The 15,328-nt window shown below is 38.9% G+C and overlaps 1 protein-coding gene across 1 annotated transcript in view; it reads right to left on the bottom strand.

The window, feature by feature from the left end:
• Positions 1 to 15,328, bottom strand: part of CRB1 (crumbs cell polarity complex component 1) — a 131,047-nt gene that overhangs the window by 15,329 nt on the left and 100,390 nt on the right. The window contains exon 9 of the mRNA XM_089688663.1: positions 6,104 to 6,232. Coding sequence (XP_089544789.1) covers positions 6,104 to 6,232 — 129 coding nt within the window. The remainder of the gene's footprint in view (positions 1 to 6,103; positions 6,233 to 15,328) is intronic.

The raw sequence follows: 15,328 nt of genomic DNA, 5'->3' as shown, positions 1-15,328 counted from the left end.
GGGTGCCGATATTTTTGGCCATGACTGTAGGTCATATGCATAAAGAAAAAAATCCCTAAAACACACCACTAAAAAGGACTGGTACCACACCAAAAAGAGTCTCCAGGTCAAAACAGACAACGTTTATTTCATGTATTCAATAAAAAAGCCCTATATAAGGGACTGGGTTAAACATATGATGAAAAACTGTACAATTAAAATTTGTGAAGACAGTTATACAATGTTTTACATTAACCCTTCATGATAATTCCTGCCATGATGCAGTTTCAGCGATTCCACTCATAGATTTGATTGTGTCCTTCAGTGCAGTTCTCAGGACAGAACCTGCTTCTTCAGGAAGATAACTGATTATGTTTAACTGTCTGTCACAGTGGTAACAAATGTGTAAAGGATGATGCAGGGCAAAACTAGTCAATGACCAAAGATCCTCGAAAAGACCTGACAAGGAATGGAGCAATATAATGTGGTCATCAACCCTCCAAGAAATAACTGCCAAAAGTCCTGAGTACAGCCTCAATAGGCTCCAGCTGTCACATCCTGAGCTATGCACAGAGCAACAAGCTCTATGTCAATATTCCGTCCCACTGGAGCTATGGGATTAAACTCATATCTTTCCCATATGGCATGGATCATTATTATTAGTATGTTTTATGGCGTTTTGGCAAATGATAATTATATACTGTATTTGAATGATTCTGTATTTTTTTATTTTTGCATTACCGCAAGCAAGACCTAACTTTATTTTGATTTTTTTGGACATATTATTGTTACAATGATTTTTTCATGTGTTTGGGTGCAGTGGTTTTATCTGTTTACTTTTTATATTTTGTTTGTTACACATGCAGCTATAGCAACGTTTGGTTGAATACACTTTTTGGCGAAGAGTAGCACAATTTATTATATTTCTTTTTTTTTATGCATTAACTTGTGCAATGCCATTCCGCATGTCTCATGTTTGAACACAAACAGACATTTCTGACACAGGGATGTGAAGATTTACTGTAAGCACACTGCTTTGCATGGCTGTGCTGTACACAGCCATTCAAAGCAGTGTGCATGAGCTGACAGGGAGAACTGTTTGTTTACTAACAGTTCTCCCCCCCCCCGTCGGAGATCCTCGGCAATCATCGGGCGCCAGCGAGTAATCACCAGCCTGACCCAGTGTTTGGCAATGCGGCCGCGAATGACGACGCTGATAGGACGTGCACAGAAATGCAAAATCACATATATATGTGATTTTGCGCACCCGTGCCACCCTGTAGCAGTATATTTGCTACAGAGCAGATGAGAAGCAGTTAAAATGTAGATATAAAGATTCCCATGTAAAGAAGAGCAATTCTACTTACCTGCCACAGAGATTAGTATATTATTTCTTCTTTTTCTTCTTTATACTAACCCCTGCACTCTATGCATTATGCACTTCTGGCCCCTGATGACACTGTGCTGTGTATTTCATACCCCTGCACACTTCATTCTATATTGTACAATTGCTGGTTGCTGAGTAGTCAGTGACTATGTTATTGAATTTCTTTTTTAGGATAGGATTTGTGTGGAAACATTTTTGTAATGGAAGAGTTTCAGTTTTACAATTGATTGTCTTGTACTATACACTCACCAGCCACTTTATTAGGTACAGTTGCTAGTACTGGGTTGGACCCCCTTTTACCTTCCAAACTGCCTTAATTCCTGGTGGCATCGATTCAACAAGGTGTTGTAAACATTCCTTAGAGATTTTGGTCCATATTGACATGAGTTACTGTTGCCTTTCTATCATCTTGAACCAGTCTGCCCATTCTCCTCTGACCTCTGACATCAATAAGGCATTTTTGTCCACTCAGCTGCCGCTCACTGGATATTTTCTCTTTTTTAGACCATTCTCCATAAACCCTAGAGATGGCTGTGCGTGAAAATCCCAGTAGATCAGCAGTTTTTGAAATACCATGCACCAACAACCATGCCATGTTCAAAGTCACTTAAATCCCCTTTCTTCGCCATTCTGATGCTCGGTTTGAACTTCAGCAAGTCATCTTCACCACGTCTAGATGCCTAAATGCATTACGCTGCTGCCATGTGATTGGCTGATTAGCAATTTGTGTTACCAAGCAATGGAACAGGTGTACCTAATAAAGTGGATGGTGAGTGTATGTGTCTGTTAGATTTCTGTTTGTGCTTCAGAAATTAAAAAATATTTTTGGGTAAAAGGACTGTACCATATATACAAGGAGTGGGCTCAACTTTTAAGCCCATTCCACGGTTCATGTAATTTTGCCACACCCACAATTTACTGAGAATAATTATTTTCCTCTGGCTGCCAAGGACTGAACCCTCCCAGGAAAAAAAATTATCTACGACTCTGTTACAGGGGAATCTCTTTATCTGCAGTTTAGTTTTGCAACAGTGTCATTTTAAACCCATGTTAATGTAGCAATCCAGAAATCTCAAAACAGAGACAAACCTGAGTGTTTAGAGTTGTCCTGTGCAGATGCGTGGCAGGATTTTTTGTAATAATTCGCAAATATGCCCAGCATGCCTTCACATTATGGCAAACTTACCTCCTTGTTTGCTCTGTTCTTGTGACGACAGTTCTGCACTCTCTAGCTGCTCAACAGTGCCATCTGTAAGGTTGCACTATTATACATCTGAAAGAGGCCAGGAGTGTATAATGCATTGTGCAGCAGACATACAAAAGTGCTATGTTTTCACCCAAGATTATCACATAAGATTCCATTGGAAAATGTGTGAATCCTGGGTGAAAACTGCATGAAGCTTGTGTAGCCCCACCCTTTTGAGGGCTAATTTTTTTTTGCCAAAGTTTCCCCCTTTCTTCTCTCCGCAGCCAGGCACCAAGTATTTTCCACAGCCAGGTACACATACTCTTTCGCTTGTTGTCTTCTATGACCAGTCTGGGGGATTCTTGTTTTTGGAGTTTTATTGTAGAACTGGGGATAGGGATGGGGAATTCAGTAGACTACTCCAAAATTAGAACTAGTCACACTGAGGACATTTAGCTGATCTCTTAGTTGAGCACTTTTGAAGTCTTGGCTGAAGTAGATAGCTGACTCCCCTTTAATTTGTAGCAACAAGTAGTTTAGGAGTGAACAAAGTCCCTTTTTTCAGTAGTAGTAGTTACAGGTCTGAGCTTCTCAGGTATAAACCAGTTATGACAGACTGCGACAGCCAAAAGATAACATAGCTGAGCAAAGTCCTTTGCAGTAGCAACAATTGGACAAGATCTTCAGAACACTAGCCAATGTTCCCTTTCTTTTTCAATCCCACATTGATTCTCAAGCACCAGGGGAGGTAGCAAGCACATAAAGTCCCCAAATTCCTCAATGTCTGTACTCACAAGGCCCAATGAAAGAATGGTTGCATACTTTCAATTTTCCAAGCAAAACCCTCAAGTGATACCAGACAGAGCTTTGGCAGACAGATCCCCTCAGTCAGCTTACCGTAGGACCAGGGTCACTCTCTCTAGCTTCAGGCCCTCAGGTCATCCCACCTAAGGCCACATGGCAGCCAGTGCCAGGCGAGGCAAGCCTACCTCCAGCCTGGCTTTGTTCATTCCTCTCCCAGGAAAGACGCTGAACCCATGTGCTCCCAGAACATAAATACCACTCTCAGCATGCAATGGGGCCACCCTCTCCTGCAACTGGCCAGGGTTATATCCATATTCATGCTGTTCATTTGCCTAGTCCCAACCCATGTTCTGGAAGGCTCTCATAGCTTTATGAAGGCGTGCAGAACTCAAGGCAAACTCAGCAGCACCAGAGCATCATAAGCAGCTCTGACTAATCCACCACAGCACTCTTGTTAAGGAGAACACCACGCTGAATTTACCTAACATCCTCTCTGTTAAGCAGAAAAAACATAGCTATACTGTACAAATCCTAGTTTCTAACTAGAAGGGTGTTACACTTGCGTAAAAACATTGATAAATAGAACCCAAAGTTTAATTTACCAAAGAACTATGCTTACTAGCACATTTTTGTTTTCAGGGCACAGTCCTGCTTCAAGCAAAAATACTAATTAACTTTCTCATATCTAATAAAATTAAACAAGTCATTGTGCTGCAACTAAAATCAGATGACCTTCATTCCACGTTCATATGTGTGTAAATTGTGTTTCATTGTATATTCATATCACAACTGCTGTGTCTACTATTCCAAACATCCTGATAAACCTGAGGCAATCAGCACACATTGCAAAAAGAAATGGGAAACACTTGCCAACTATTTACATTAGAAGTCCAAACTTTTATTCCAGTTTTGGAAAGTACAGGGGATGGATAAACCCATTAAGTTTATTTCTGGTTACCAACTGGTGAGTTTTCCCCTCACTTCCTGCCTTGTAGACACAACAGGAAAAAAAAAGTAAATTTCTCCAAAATAAGGAGAAATCCCCTCTTAGACATTTGTCATTGGAACATATTAATTTATTAACATATTAATTTATTATGTATTTGTGTGACTGTTGTGAGATTGTCACAGCTATACAACTATTTTGTCCTAAGAATATCACAGCTGTATGACTATTTAAAAAAAAATCTGTATTTACTTGTACATTTATTGCCTAATTTGCACTGTGATGCGCTGGATCTCTGATTTTTGCAAATGCCCCAGTCAAAGTGGTTATGCTGTTTGAGGCAGATGTAACAGATGGATAACAGCGGTCGTCTGATGAAAAAAAGGATTTCTGAATAGACACATGTGTATGGAAAAGTGGCTTAAAAAGGAAGCTCTTCATCATACTGTGGAGGTAACACTGAAAGACGTAAATATCTGAAGAATTGTTTGAAAGAAAGACTGAACACAAAAGGGATCTATTGTATGAAAGCATCATATTAAGGGTTTATTCTGTTCAAGTGAATGTACTGTTTTGCTTTCCAAGAACCTAACTATCATAAAAACAGGAACATTAGAGACTTTCTGCTTCAAAATACTTATGTAACTGTCCCTGGTTTTATAATTAAGATCTGTATGTCATTGTAGTCTTTCTGAGATTTTATTAAGGCACAAAAAAATCAATACAAAAAAATGGTTGAGTTAGAAGAATAGAAAGGCAACAGGAAGATCTAGCAATAGACTGGATCACTGAGCAAGAACCCAGCAAGTTCAGTAAAAGAATGTAATTAATTAAAGTGTTTAAGGCTTACAAAAACACACATAATAATCACTATAAACAAAAGGCACTTTAGTAAAGTGTGTTTTTTGATTGTATGTCCTAGAATGAAGGTCATCCATCCAGATGGCATTACAGAAAAAAATAATGGGGGTCGTACAGATTGATGCATCTGGCATTGTATGTAGATAATGGGTGTATTGGTAATGGTAAGATGCCCTTTGTCTTTCTTATGTTAACAAGAAAATTTACAGTATAGTCTGTTTTTCATGCAGTAACTAGCAGTGATGATGCAACCAGGAGAAGGAGAAACTGAAGAGACAGATGTGTGAGACCATGCAATAAGGAAGGCAAGCTGATATTGCAACTGAAAGTAGCAAAGGCTGCCTCCTAGATAAAAATTTAACTTTTCTTAGAGGAACTCCAAATACTGGTAATACCCCAAAACACCAATGACTTTTTGCCCAACACTGACAGTGTTTCACAGTGCGTATTAGAAGCTTTAGCAAACCAGATAGGGCCTTCCTCATTTCCTAGGAGAGGTCATCAAGGATCATCTACCCCTTTCATCCTCAAGGGCTTTAATTCATTAGATTTCTATCAATCATGGAAGCTCAGCATTACATATGGCTCTACCTAGGGCAGTCTGAATGCAAATACAGCCTGCCTAGGAATCCCTACTTATGCAGACTGATATCCAAAATTCTTATATTTGCAGAACTCCTTCGCCAAGAAGCCCAATGCTTGCAGTAGGACAGAGGGCTATTAGAAGTACTGGTATGCTATGTACAGCACCCTGCTAGCCCCACCAGTTGTGATTTGATATTATTGCATATAGAGGCACAGAAACCAAGTGGTAACATCTCTGGGTCTAAAATAAAGTATGTAATGAAAACAAAAAAAGGCAAAACTTAACAGAAACAAATTCAGCTTTAAACATAATCACTATGGTAAGATATCACATAAGATACATAATGTAACTAACCTTTCTCCTACAAATCCTGGTAGACAGGAGCATCCCAGCACCCCATTCACCTCAGTGCAGTTACTGTAGTTATAGCAGGTGATATTTTTCTTCTCATCCCCACAAAAAACTGATGGCATTCTGTTAAATCTGCAATTAAAGGAACAGAGACTATGAAGTACAGAAATTGTAAAAAAGGGTCCATGCACAGTGGCTTACAAAAACACCAGTGCTCGTGGCAGAACAAAAACACTAATTTTGAGCCTTTTTTTTGTACTAGTGTTCTGGAATGTTTAGCAGCATTTAGGAGCATTAAGCATTTTTTTCTGCCAGAAATCCGCCCTCAAAAAACAGGTTTTTTTCTGTCTCTAAATGCTCACCCTCTCTATTTGCCCTCTTTAATATTATTATTGAAAGTAAAAGAAAATCCCAAATTTTGGGTTGTCCCTAGAAACGTAATAAAGAGGGACTCTTCCAATGGGGACACTAGTTCTGGTGACCTGGTCCCCAAGGAATCCCCTTAATCTGCAGGTATTTTCTCTCACTTCCTGTTTTTCTTTGGGACAGGAAGTGAAGGGAAATCTTTGCAATGGGACACAGATGGTGAAAAATAAATCTTTGCACTGAGACACAGATGGTTATAACCCTCCTTTATTCTATCCAAAATTAATAACAAAGTTCTGCCTATAGGTCTACTTTAAAATATGCCTCTAAATGACCTAATGTGCATGGACACATAGGATATCATTAGTTGCTTCTACAGGCAAAATGCCAAACTCCTCTAGGATCAGTATTCTTTTAAACCAGTGTGCATAGACCCAAAATAATACATTTTGCACACTGCTGCTGACTTTGCCCCAAATTGCAATGGTTTTCAACATATCTTCTGTCAGTTCTTTGTTCCTGTATGTCTTAAGAGTAAAAAATTTTGTTCATTAAAAAATACACACCTTAAAAATCATCTAAATGGTTTACATCCTGTATGCCTTTGAGGAAATGTTAATTTCAGAAAAAGAAACTGTCGGCCAGGGGTGGACTGACAACTCATGGGCCCCTGGGCAATAGGGGATCATGGGGCCCCTGTGTCCTTGCCCAAACTCAAAAAACCTATGAAAAAGGTACTAGGGGCATCTCATGGGGCCCCCTACTGACCCTGGGCCCTCAGGCAGTGCCCGAGTTTCCAAATGGTCAGTCCGCCCCTGCTGTCGGCTTGTATTTTAGTATATGTTGGAGATCCAAATTTGTTACCTGCTCCCAAAAAGTAGCATTCTCCAGAGTTACTCTTCCTAGTCTAAACATGTTTGCCATTGGTCACATGTGTAGTCTACAATAAGTGCAATTACTATTATTATAATTATTAATATAAGAGATTCTGCTTAAAAAGAACAGGCAGGACAACTGTTGTTTTCCACTAAGAACAATGAGACCCTCAAGAGATTGCTTTTTACCCAGGCCTTTCCATCAACTATATCAGCAATGTCAGTGGATGGTGGAAGAGAGAAGCCTCTGCCACTACAGCTTTGCCTGATCCCTCAGCAATAATTCACAGACTCACTCCGCAGTACTGTACCTACATAAAATGTCATCACTGACACCCCCCCCCCATCCCAAAGCAGCCAGCATGCACTGATGTACAGTACCTAATTGGGACTTGGGACATTTTCCACCACTTGTGTAAATGTTTCCCCACCCATGACACCAGAGCAAGTTCTTTTATTATAAGCCTATAAATATATTATAGAGCATGTTTTAGCCATCATAACTACATGGGAGGTACAAGGCGATGTGTGTTTAGCTCATAGTAGTTGTTTTCATTCTAATTCATTTGCTGCATACAAATGGTACAAATATATTGTGACAGTGTTGTGCCCTGCCATGGTGTGAAAAGGGTTTTTTTTCATCATCCAGGGCTCTCATCCAGACAGGTTGATGAGCTCCTGTGTGTGTTTCTCACTTAAACCAAACTGTTTTTTCAGTTTCCTCAGTGGCTGGTAAAATCAGGTTGGGACCTGGAGTCCAGAGACTTCATAGAGACTTGAGAGAGATGAAGTCTTCAATCCTCGGACCAGTCTTTGCAGACAACCAGCACACAGATTGTTTAGGTATGTGCAGAGCTTTTATTAGAAACACGACTATAGTCCATGGCTCCACCCTGACGAATAGAGGAAGTCTCTGTCCAGGTGTCACAAGGGCTCCACATAGGACACAGGTTGGAGCCAATGACGCAAGGAGCTACTAGATGTATGTGCAATGCTTGTGTCTAAAGAAGGATATAGACAAAAAGTGAGGCCAGAGCAGCATCACTGCAAGTGTAAGCCCGGAGGCTGATGAAGGTGTATTTGCTTAGTGAAAGAGAAATGCTGAAAAACCCCTGAAATGGAAACCCATATGATTTCTTTGAACTTTGTTTTTATAAAAGTGGTCAAGAAAAGTCCTAAAAAGATGATTGAAGTGAGTGGCTATGTCCTTAATGTGCTACCATTTGAAGCTGATTTCCATAATATATTGTACATAAAGGGTCAACTCATTATATTTTTAATTTCTTGAAATTCATGGTAGTTAAAAGGAAATTACTGATTACTATGTTTTCAAAATGGTATATCATCTTTAAATAAAAAATGTAAAATCACATTCTTGTATTTGCATAAATATGATATTTTTGTTAGTGCTGACAAGGACTGATGTGCCATAAGAAATATGTGGATGTCTACTGATTGCCTCTCCTTCTAAAAATTCTAGTTTTACACCTGTTGTACTGATCATCATGCTTCAATACTTTGAACTGACTGACCCCTAACAAGCATGTAGATCAGTTATTTGGACTTGTTGGATACCTGTTCTGGCTTAGTAACTCAGAAATGACTGAAGTCCAAGCCAAGCAAGAAATTTTAGGTAATTAAAGATAAATTAAGGTAATTATGTAATCTACTTTAATTACCTATCTACTAAAGTTCCCAGAAGTACCCCCAAATTATTTCAACAAAAGATAAAGCTCATAGCCCCAGTTTATCTCTACTTACTTACTTAGTTTCAACCATCAGAATTCAGCCAACCCGATCAAACACAGGCCTGAATGTTGCTAATCTAAATCTAACATGATCATTCTCACAAATGGTCACACATTTATAGCAGAATCATTCAGACTTTATCAAAGACCTTGGAAAAGGTGATTGTTTTAAATTCTATTTTGATAAATTGACTGATATCTGGTTTACATTTGGCAATAATTAAACTATTTACATATTCCTAAAAAGCAACAAAAGAACTTTAAACCAAGCCATTCAGGAACTTTCTAGCTACTTTTAATATAACATTATTCCTTCTCAAAGATGCTCATAGATCACAACAACTCTTGGGTTTCACTTGATATCTAAGGCCTGGTTCACACTAGTGCGATTTCAGATGCGACTTGAGTCACGCAGACTTGCATGATAATGGAAATTATATTGTGTTCAATGATGCCCATTAACATCAATGCAGCACCGGGCAGCGTCATTTTGGAAAAGGGTCCTGTATCACTTTGATGCGATTCCAGCGTGATAGAATTTGCAAACCCAAATCCAAAATGCAACCAAATTGCACTACATAATTGCACTGGAAATCTAAACAAATAGCAGCTACAGTAATGAGAACCTAGCCTAACAGTTTATAACACCTTCTGATTGTTAACATTAGGCTGACAGCCTGCCAAGATTCTGGTGCAATAGAAAATAATAATGAAAGAGCTAAGATCTTAATGTCTATGTTGTGAAATTTGAAAATGACTTTTTTTAACTATGATTATAGATGCAGATATAAATGAGGGCTTGTTTAAAGTGCCTGCACTGTTTGTTCAGAATATGTAAAACTTTAGTGCGTGTTATCTGGAAACAGGTTTACTTTAAGTGTCTAAAGAACAGAAATATAATCAGAGGGTTAATAAACAATCTTCAGAAACTGTTCTATAAAATTAAAAAACGTGTAAATTTGGAAATGTAACATAATTGGGGTTTTGGCACACAAGTACCAGGTGCTTGGTGTATGAGATATGCATTAAGCACCATTAATAGAAGCATGTATTTAAAGTGGAACTAACTGCAAAGTCCACTTTTCAAATGTGCCTCTTGACCCTTGACCATGTCCCTCTTACTGAAACATTGATAAACCGCTTGCCTGCCACCCTATAGTAGAACTAAGGCTACAGGGCGGCAGGGCTGCGCAAAATCACGCATATATACATGATGTGCATTTCCGGTTAAAGGGCGCACACCGCCCTACCCACACCGCCATTGGAGGCTACGGATGTTAATCCCCCGGTCCGGGCTGGAGATTCCCCTCCAGCATCTGGCAATTGCCGAGTAACACTGACAGGGTAGACACCTGTATGTAAACAACACAGGTCTTTCTCCTGCCAGCAAGAACATGCTGCTGTGTATTTCTCTGCACAACAGAGAAATACACAGCAGCATGTTTCCCTAATAAAACACACATAGCACATTATGTAAAACAGCACACAGTTAACCCTTTCATCACCCCAGATGTTAACCCCTTCCTACCCAGTGTCATTAGTACAGTGTCAGTGCTTTTTATTAGCACTGATCACTGTATTAGTGTCATTGGGATGTCAGTTCCCACCCAGTGTCAGAATGCCCACTGCAGTCCCGCTATAAGCTGCTGATCGCCGCCATTACTAGCATTAAAAAAAAAATTCCACTATTCCACTAATACACTATTGTGTAGATGCTATTACTTTCACATAAACCAATTAATTTACATGTATTGGGATTTTTTTTTAGCAAAGACATGTAGCAGAATACATTTTGGCCTAAATTTATGAAGAAATTTGATATTTTAAAATATTTTACTGGATACGTTTTATAGCAGTCAAAAAAAAATTGGGTTTTTTTCAAAATTGTTGGTCTTTTTTTCTTTATAGCGCAAAAAATAAAAAATACACACGCAGGTGATCAAATACCAACGAAAGAAAGCTCTATTTGTGGGGAAAAAAAGAACATAAATTTAATTTACGTACAGCTTTGCATGACCGCGCAATTACATAGTTACATAGTTAGTCAGGCTGAAAAAAGACAAAAGTCCATCTAATTTAATGATAAAAAAAAAAGTTATAATCCTATACCCACGGTTGATCCAGAGGAAGGCAAGAAAACCAGCAAAGCATGATCTAGTTTGCTCCTGCAGGGGAAAAAATTATTTCTTGATCCCCCAAGAGGCAATTGGATATTCCCTGGATCACCTTTACCTATAAATGTTAGTATCCAGTTATATTCTGTGTATCCAAGAAAGAATCCAGGCCTTTTTTAAAGCAATCCACTGAGCTGGCCAGAACCAACTCTTGAGGGAGTCTAATCTACATTTTCACACCTCTTACTGCTAAGAAACCATTCTGTATTTAAAGATTAAAGCTCATTTCCTCCAGACATCTATGTGGGCTTTTATTAAACTCTCTAGTATCTTCCCAACTATAGAAGTTAAACTAACAGGTTTATAATTACAATGCCAGCCATTAAGGAGTCCCTAAAAATTAGAAACAATGACTTTGAAATGACAGAGCTGAATTCTTTAAGGACCCGTGGGTGTATGCCATCCGGTCCAGGTGCTTTATTCACCTTTATACTGTCTAAATATTTTTGGATCAAATCAATTGTGAGCCAATGTGGATCATCTGGAGCTGTGTCAATACCATGCCCATTATGGACAAGAGCTCCCCATGCTCCTTTGTATACACAGAGCTGCAGAAGGTATTTAATACATTTTCCTTCTCTCTGTCCCCAGTCACCCACTCTAGATTATTTTGTAAAGGGCCTACATGCTTGAACCGGACCTTTTTACTATTAATATATTTGAAGAATTTTTGGGTGTTTGTCCTGCTTTTGCAATGTGTCGTTCATTTTCAATTTTTGTGGCCTTTATTTTCTTTTTGCATATTCTGTTATATTCTTTGTAATTTTTAAACAACGATAGCATTACTTCATTTTTATATTTAATAAAAGCTCTTTTCTTATAATCTATAGCTTTTTTACCTTTGGCTGTAAGCCACATAGGTCTGATTTTTTTGCCTTTTAAACTTGTTGCCCATGGGAATATATTTTGCAGTGTGTTCACATAAAGTCTTTTTGAAAAACTCCCATTTCTGTGTTGTGTTCATCGATGCCAATATTCCCTCCCAATCTAAGTCTTGGAGAGCAGCTCTCAGCCTTGGAAAATTAGCTCTCTTAAAGTTGAGCGTTCATATTTTTCCCGTATGTACTTGTTGTTTACAGCTAACAATAAATGAAATCATGTTATGGTCACTGCTACCCAGATGTTCTTTTATGTGGATATTAGTAATAAGCTCTGCATGGTTTGAGATTACCAGTATCATGCCTAGGTGGGGTCTCTATGAACTGTACCATAAAATTGTCCTGTAGTAGGTTTATAAATTTTTCCCTTTAACTGTTCCTGCAGTACCATTACTCCAGTCAGTTTCCGCGTAGTTAAAATCCCCCATTATTATCAATGTCCCAGCCCTTGCAGCCCTTTTGATCTGTGCAAGGAGCTAGGTCTCCACCTGCTCATTAACACTGGGAGGCCTATAACAAACTCCAGTGATTACCTTTGTAGTACACACCCCCATGTGCAGTTCCACCCATAATGCTTCAGCCTCAGCACACTCTCCATCAACTAGGTCCTCTTTCACACTCGCTCTGAGATCACTTCTCACATAAAGACAGACACCACCACCTTTCCTTTTTACCCTGTCCCTCTGAAAAATAACAATTGTCAGTTAAGGTAACGCAGCAATGTATAACAAAAAATGGCCTGGTCAGGAAGGGGGGTAAATCCTCTGGAGGGCAAGTAGTTAAAGTATAAAAAAACACTTTTAGGGGAAAAAGTTAGATAGTATACCTGCCTTTCCCCTGGCTTCCATAGTGCAGGAGGTGACGTCATCCTCCTTCCAACAAGATCCCAGGGAATGCTGAGTACTCCTGTACTATGTTCCAACAACTCCAACTTCAGCACAGTGCTGGGAGTGTCTTCTCATCAAGATACGAGGGTAGATTTACTAAAACTTGTGAATTCTGGTGCACCTGTGCATGGTAGCCAATCAGCTTCTAACTTCAGCTTGTTCAATTAAGCTTTGGCAAAAAAAAAAAAACTTGGCAGCTGATTGGTTTCTATGCAGAGTTGCACCAGTTTTTGCACTTTCCAGTCTTAGTAAATAACCCCCTTGGGCACATTAACCGGTTCCCACCCAGCCTATGGCCAAATGGCGGCCTGCAAAAACCCTCACCACTCCGGGTGGACGCCATATGGCATCCTTTCGGGCGTGTGCAGTTTGCATGCCCGCAGAGCCGCGCAGTGGCGCGATCTGTCACGGGCCATGTACCTCGGACACGACTGATGACAGATCTGAGTACCAGCCCCGTTGCCGGTACCATGTGACCTGCTGGGACCAATCACAGCAGGTCACATGACAGTTGTATACAATGGATGGCTTCCTATCATGTCATCCATTGTATACAAGTGTGGCTAGCTGTGAATGGTCACAGCGATCACATGCACAAGCTGGGCCAATAACAGCCCAGCTCTGTCATGTGATTAGCTGTGGCCAAATCACAGTTAAGAAAAAAAAAAACCTGAATGAATCGATTTCATTCAGGTAAATGCTTGCTTATAGCAAAGTAATTCTTTGCTATAAGCAAACTGTGTAAAAAAAAAAATCACTTCCCCAAAGTAGTACAATGTTACTATGGTAACTTTATACTACTTTGGTCATAGTGAAATCTGAAAACAAAATCTTAAAAGAGAAAAAAATGTAATAAAAAATTTAAAAATATTTTTAAAAAATTATCAATTTTTTTTTTTCAATACTGTCACCAGTCAGTGTCCCTGATCACCACAATGCCAGTTATATGATGATGCTGTACTGCACTGGTGACAGCATGTAAAAAAAATAGTGAAAATAATTTTTTTTATTTCTTCATTTCCAAAAAATTATGACAAAAAAAATTACAACTTGAAAAAACTCGCCCTGCCTGTTATGAAATACGTCAGACTGTCTACTTTGCAAAAAGAGGTCATTTGAGGGGATATCTGTACTGTTCTGACATTCTTGGACCTAAAGAAATTAGATTGGCTGTCAGTACTTCAGGATTGATCAATTTTCAGATATATACCATAGTTTGTGAACTCTATAACTTTCCTGCAAACTAAATAATACATTATAATTTGGGTTATTTTCACCAAAAAAATGTAGTAAAATACATTTTGGCCTAAATTTAAAAAGAACAATTATTTATTTGGAAACTTTTATAACAGAAGCAAAGAAAATGTGTTTTTTTTTCAAAATTTTTGGTATTTTTTTGTTAATTTAGCAAAAAATAAAAACCCCAGCAGTGATTAAATACCACCAAAAGAAAGCTCTAGTTGTGTTAAGAAAATTATAAAATTTTAGTTTGGGTACAATGTTGTATGACCGCGCAATTGTCATTCAAAGTGTGAGAGCGCTGTAACCTGAAAATTGGCCTGGGCAGGAAGGGGGTAAAAGTGCCCAGTATGGAAGAGGTTAATATTACCCGGATATCACTGGAGAATGAGGTCTCCTCACCTTTGCACTGCAGGTAGAAGCCAGAGGAAGCCCTTAATTCTTCCCATACATTTATGTTTTAGTGTTTTAGCAGGGGGTACATTTTATGTGCAATGTCCACTTTAAAGCGGACTGTTCAGTAACCTTACAAGTCTTCCTAAATAAATTCCTGACATGCAACATTATATATTTTAAGGAGAGCTTCACTTATTACAAACTATCTTTAGCTCTAGTCAGTGACTTTGCCTAGGCTGAGTTTCATCACTCTGTTGCAGACAAGAGAAAGCATTTCCTCTGTCTCCTCTCCTCCAATGATCATACTGCAACATTCCACATTTGTAGCAAGTTTGAGGGCTGCAGCAACACATGCAGAAAGCATCTCAGTCCAGGAAGTACATGCTGACCCTGTACGATACTTGAACAAAGATGATGCTGTCCTTTTGTAGAGAACAGTAAATTAAGGCATTGTCAGGGGCAGTACTGTGATCTCTGTGAGAGCTAATAAATACCTGGAATTGTTACATTTAGGCTCCATGCACACTGGGCGTTTTAATAACGCTAGTAACGTTAGCTGTGTAAAGTCATGTTAAATATTTGCGTTTTTTGGCGTTTTATTGCATTAGCGTTTAACGGTGTTTTGCCACTGTTTTTGCTTTTGTTTTTGTAGAAAAAGTCCTAAA

The sequence above is a fragment of the Staurois parvus genome, unplaced genomic scaffold (assembly GCF_062004578.1).
Source record: "Staurois parvus isolate SC_StPar_1 unplaced genomic scaffold, SC_StPar_1.0 ptg000450l, whole genome shotgun sequence".
In the NCBI taxonomy this organism is placed as follows: Eukaryota; Metazoa; Chordata; class Amphibia; order Anura; family Ranidae; genus Staurois; species Staurois parvus.
This window is presented reverse-complemented; position numbering and strand designations above follow the sequence as displayed.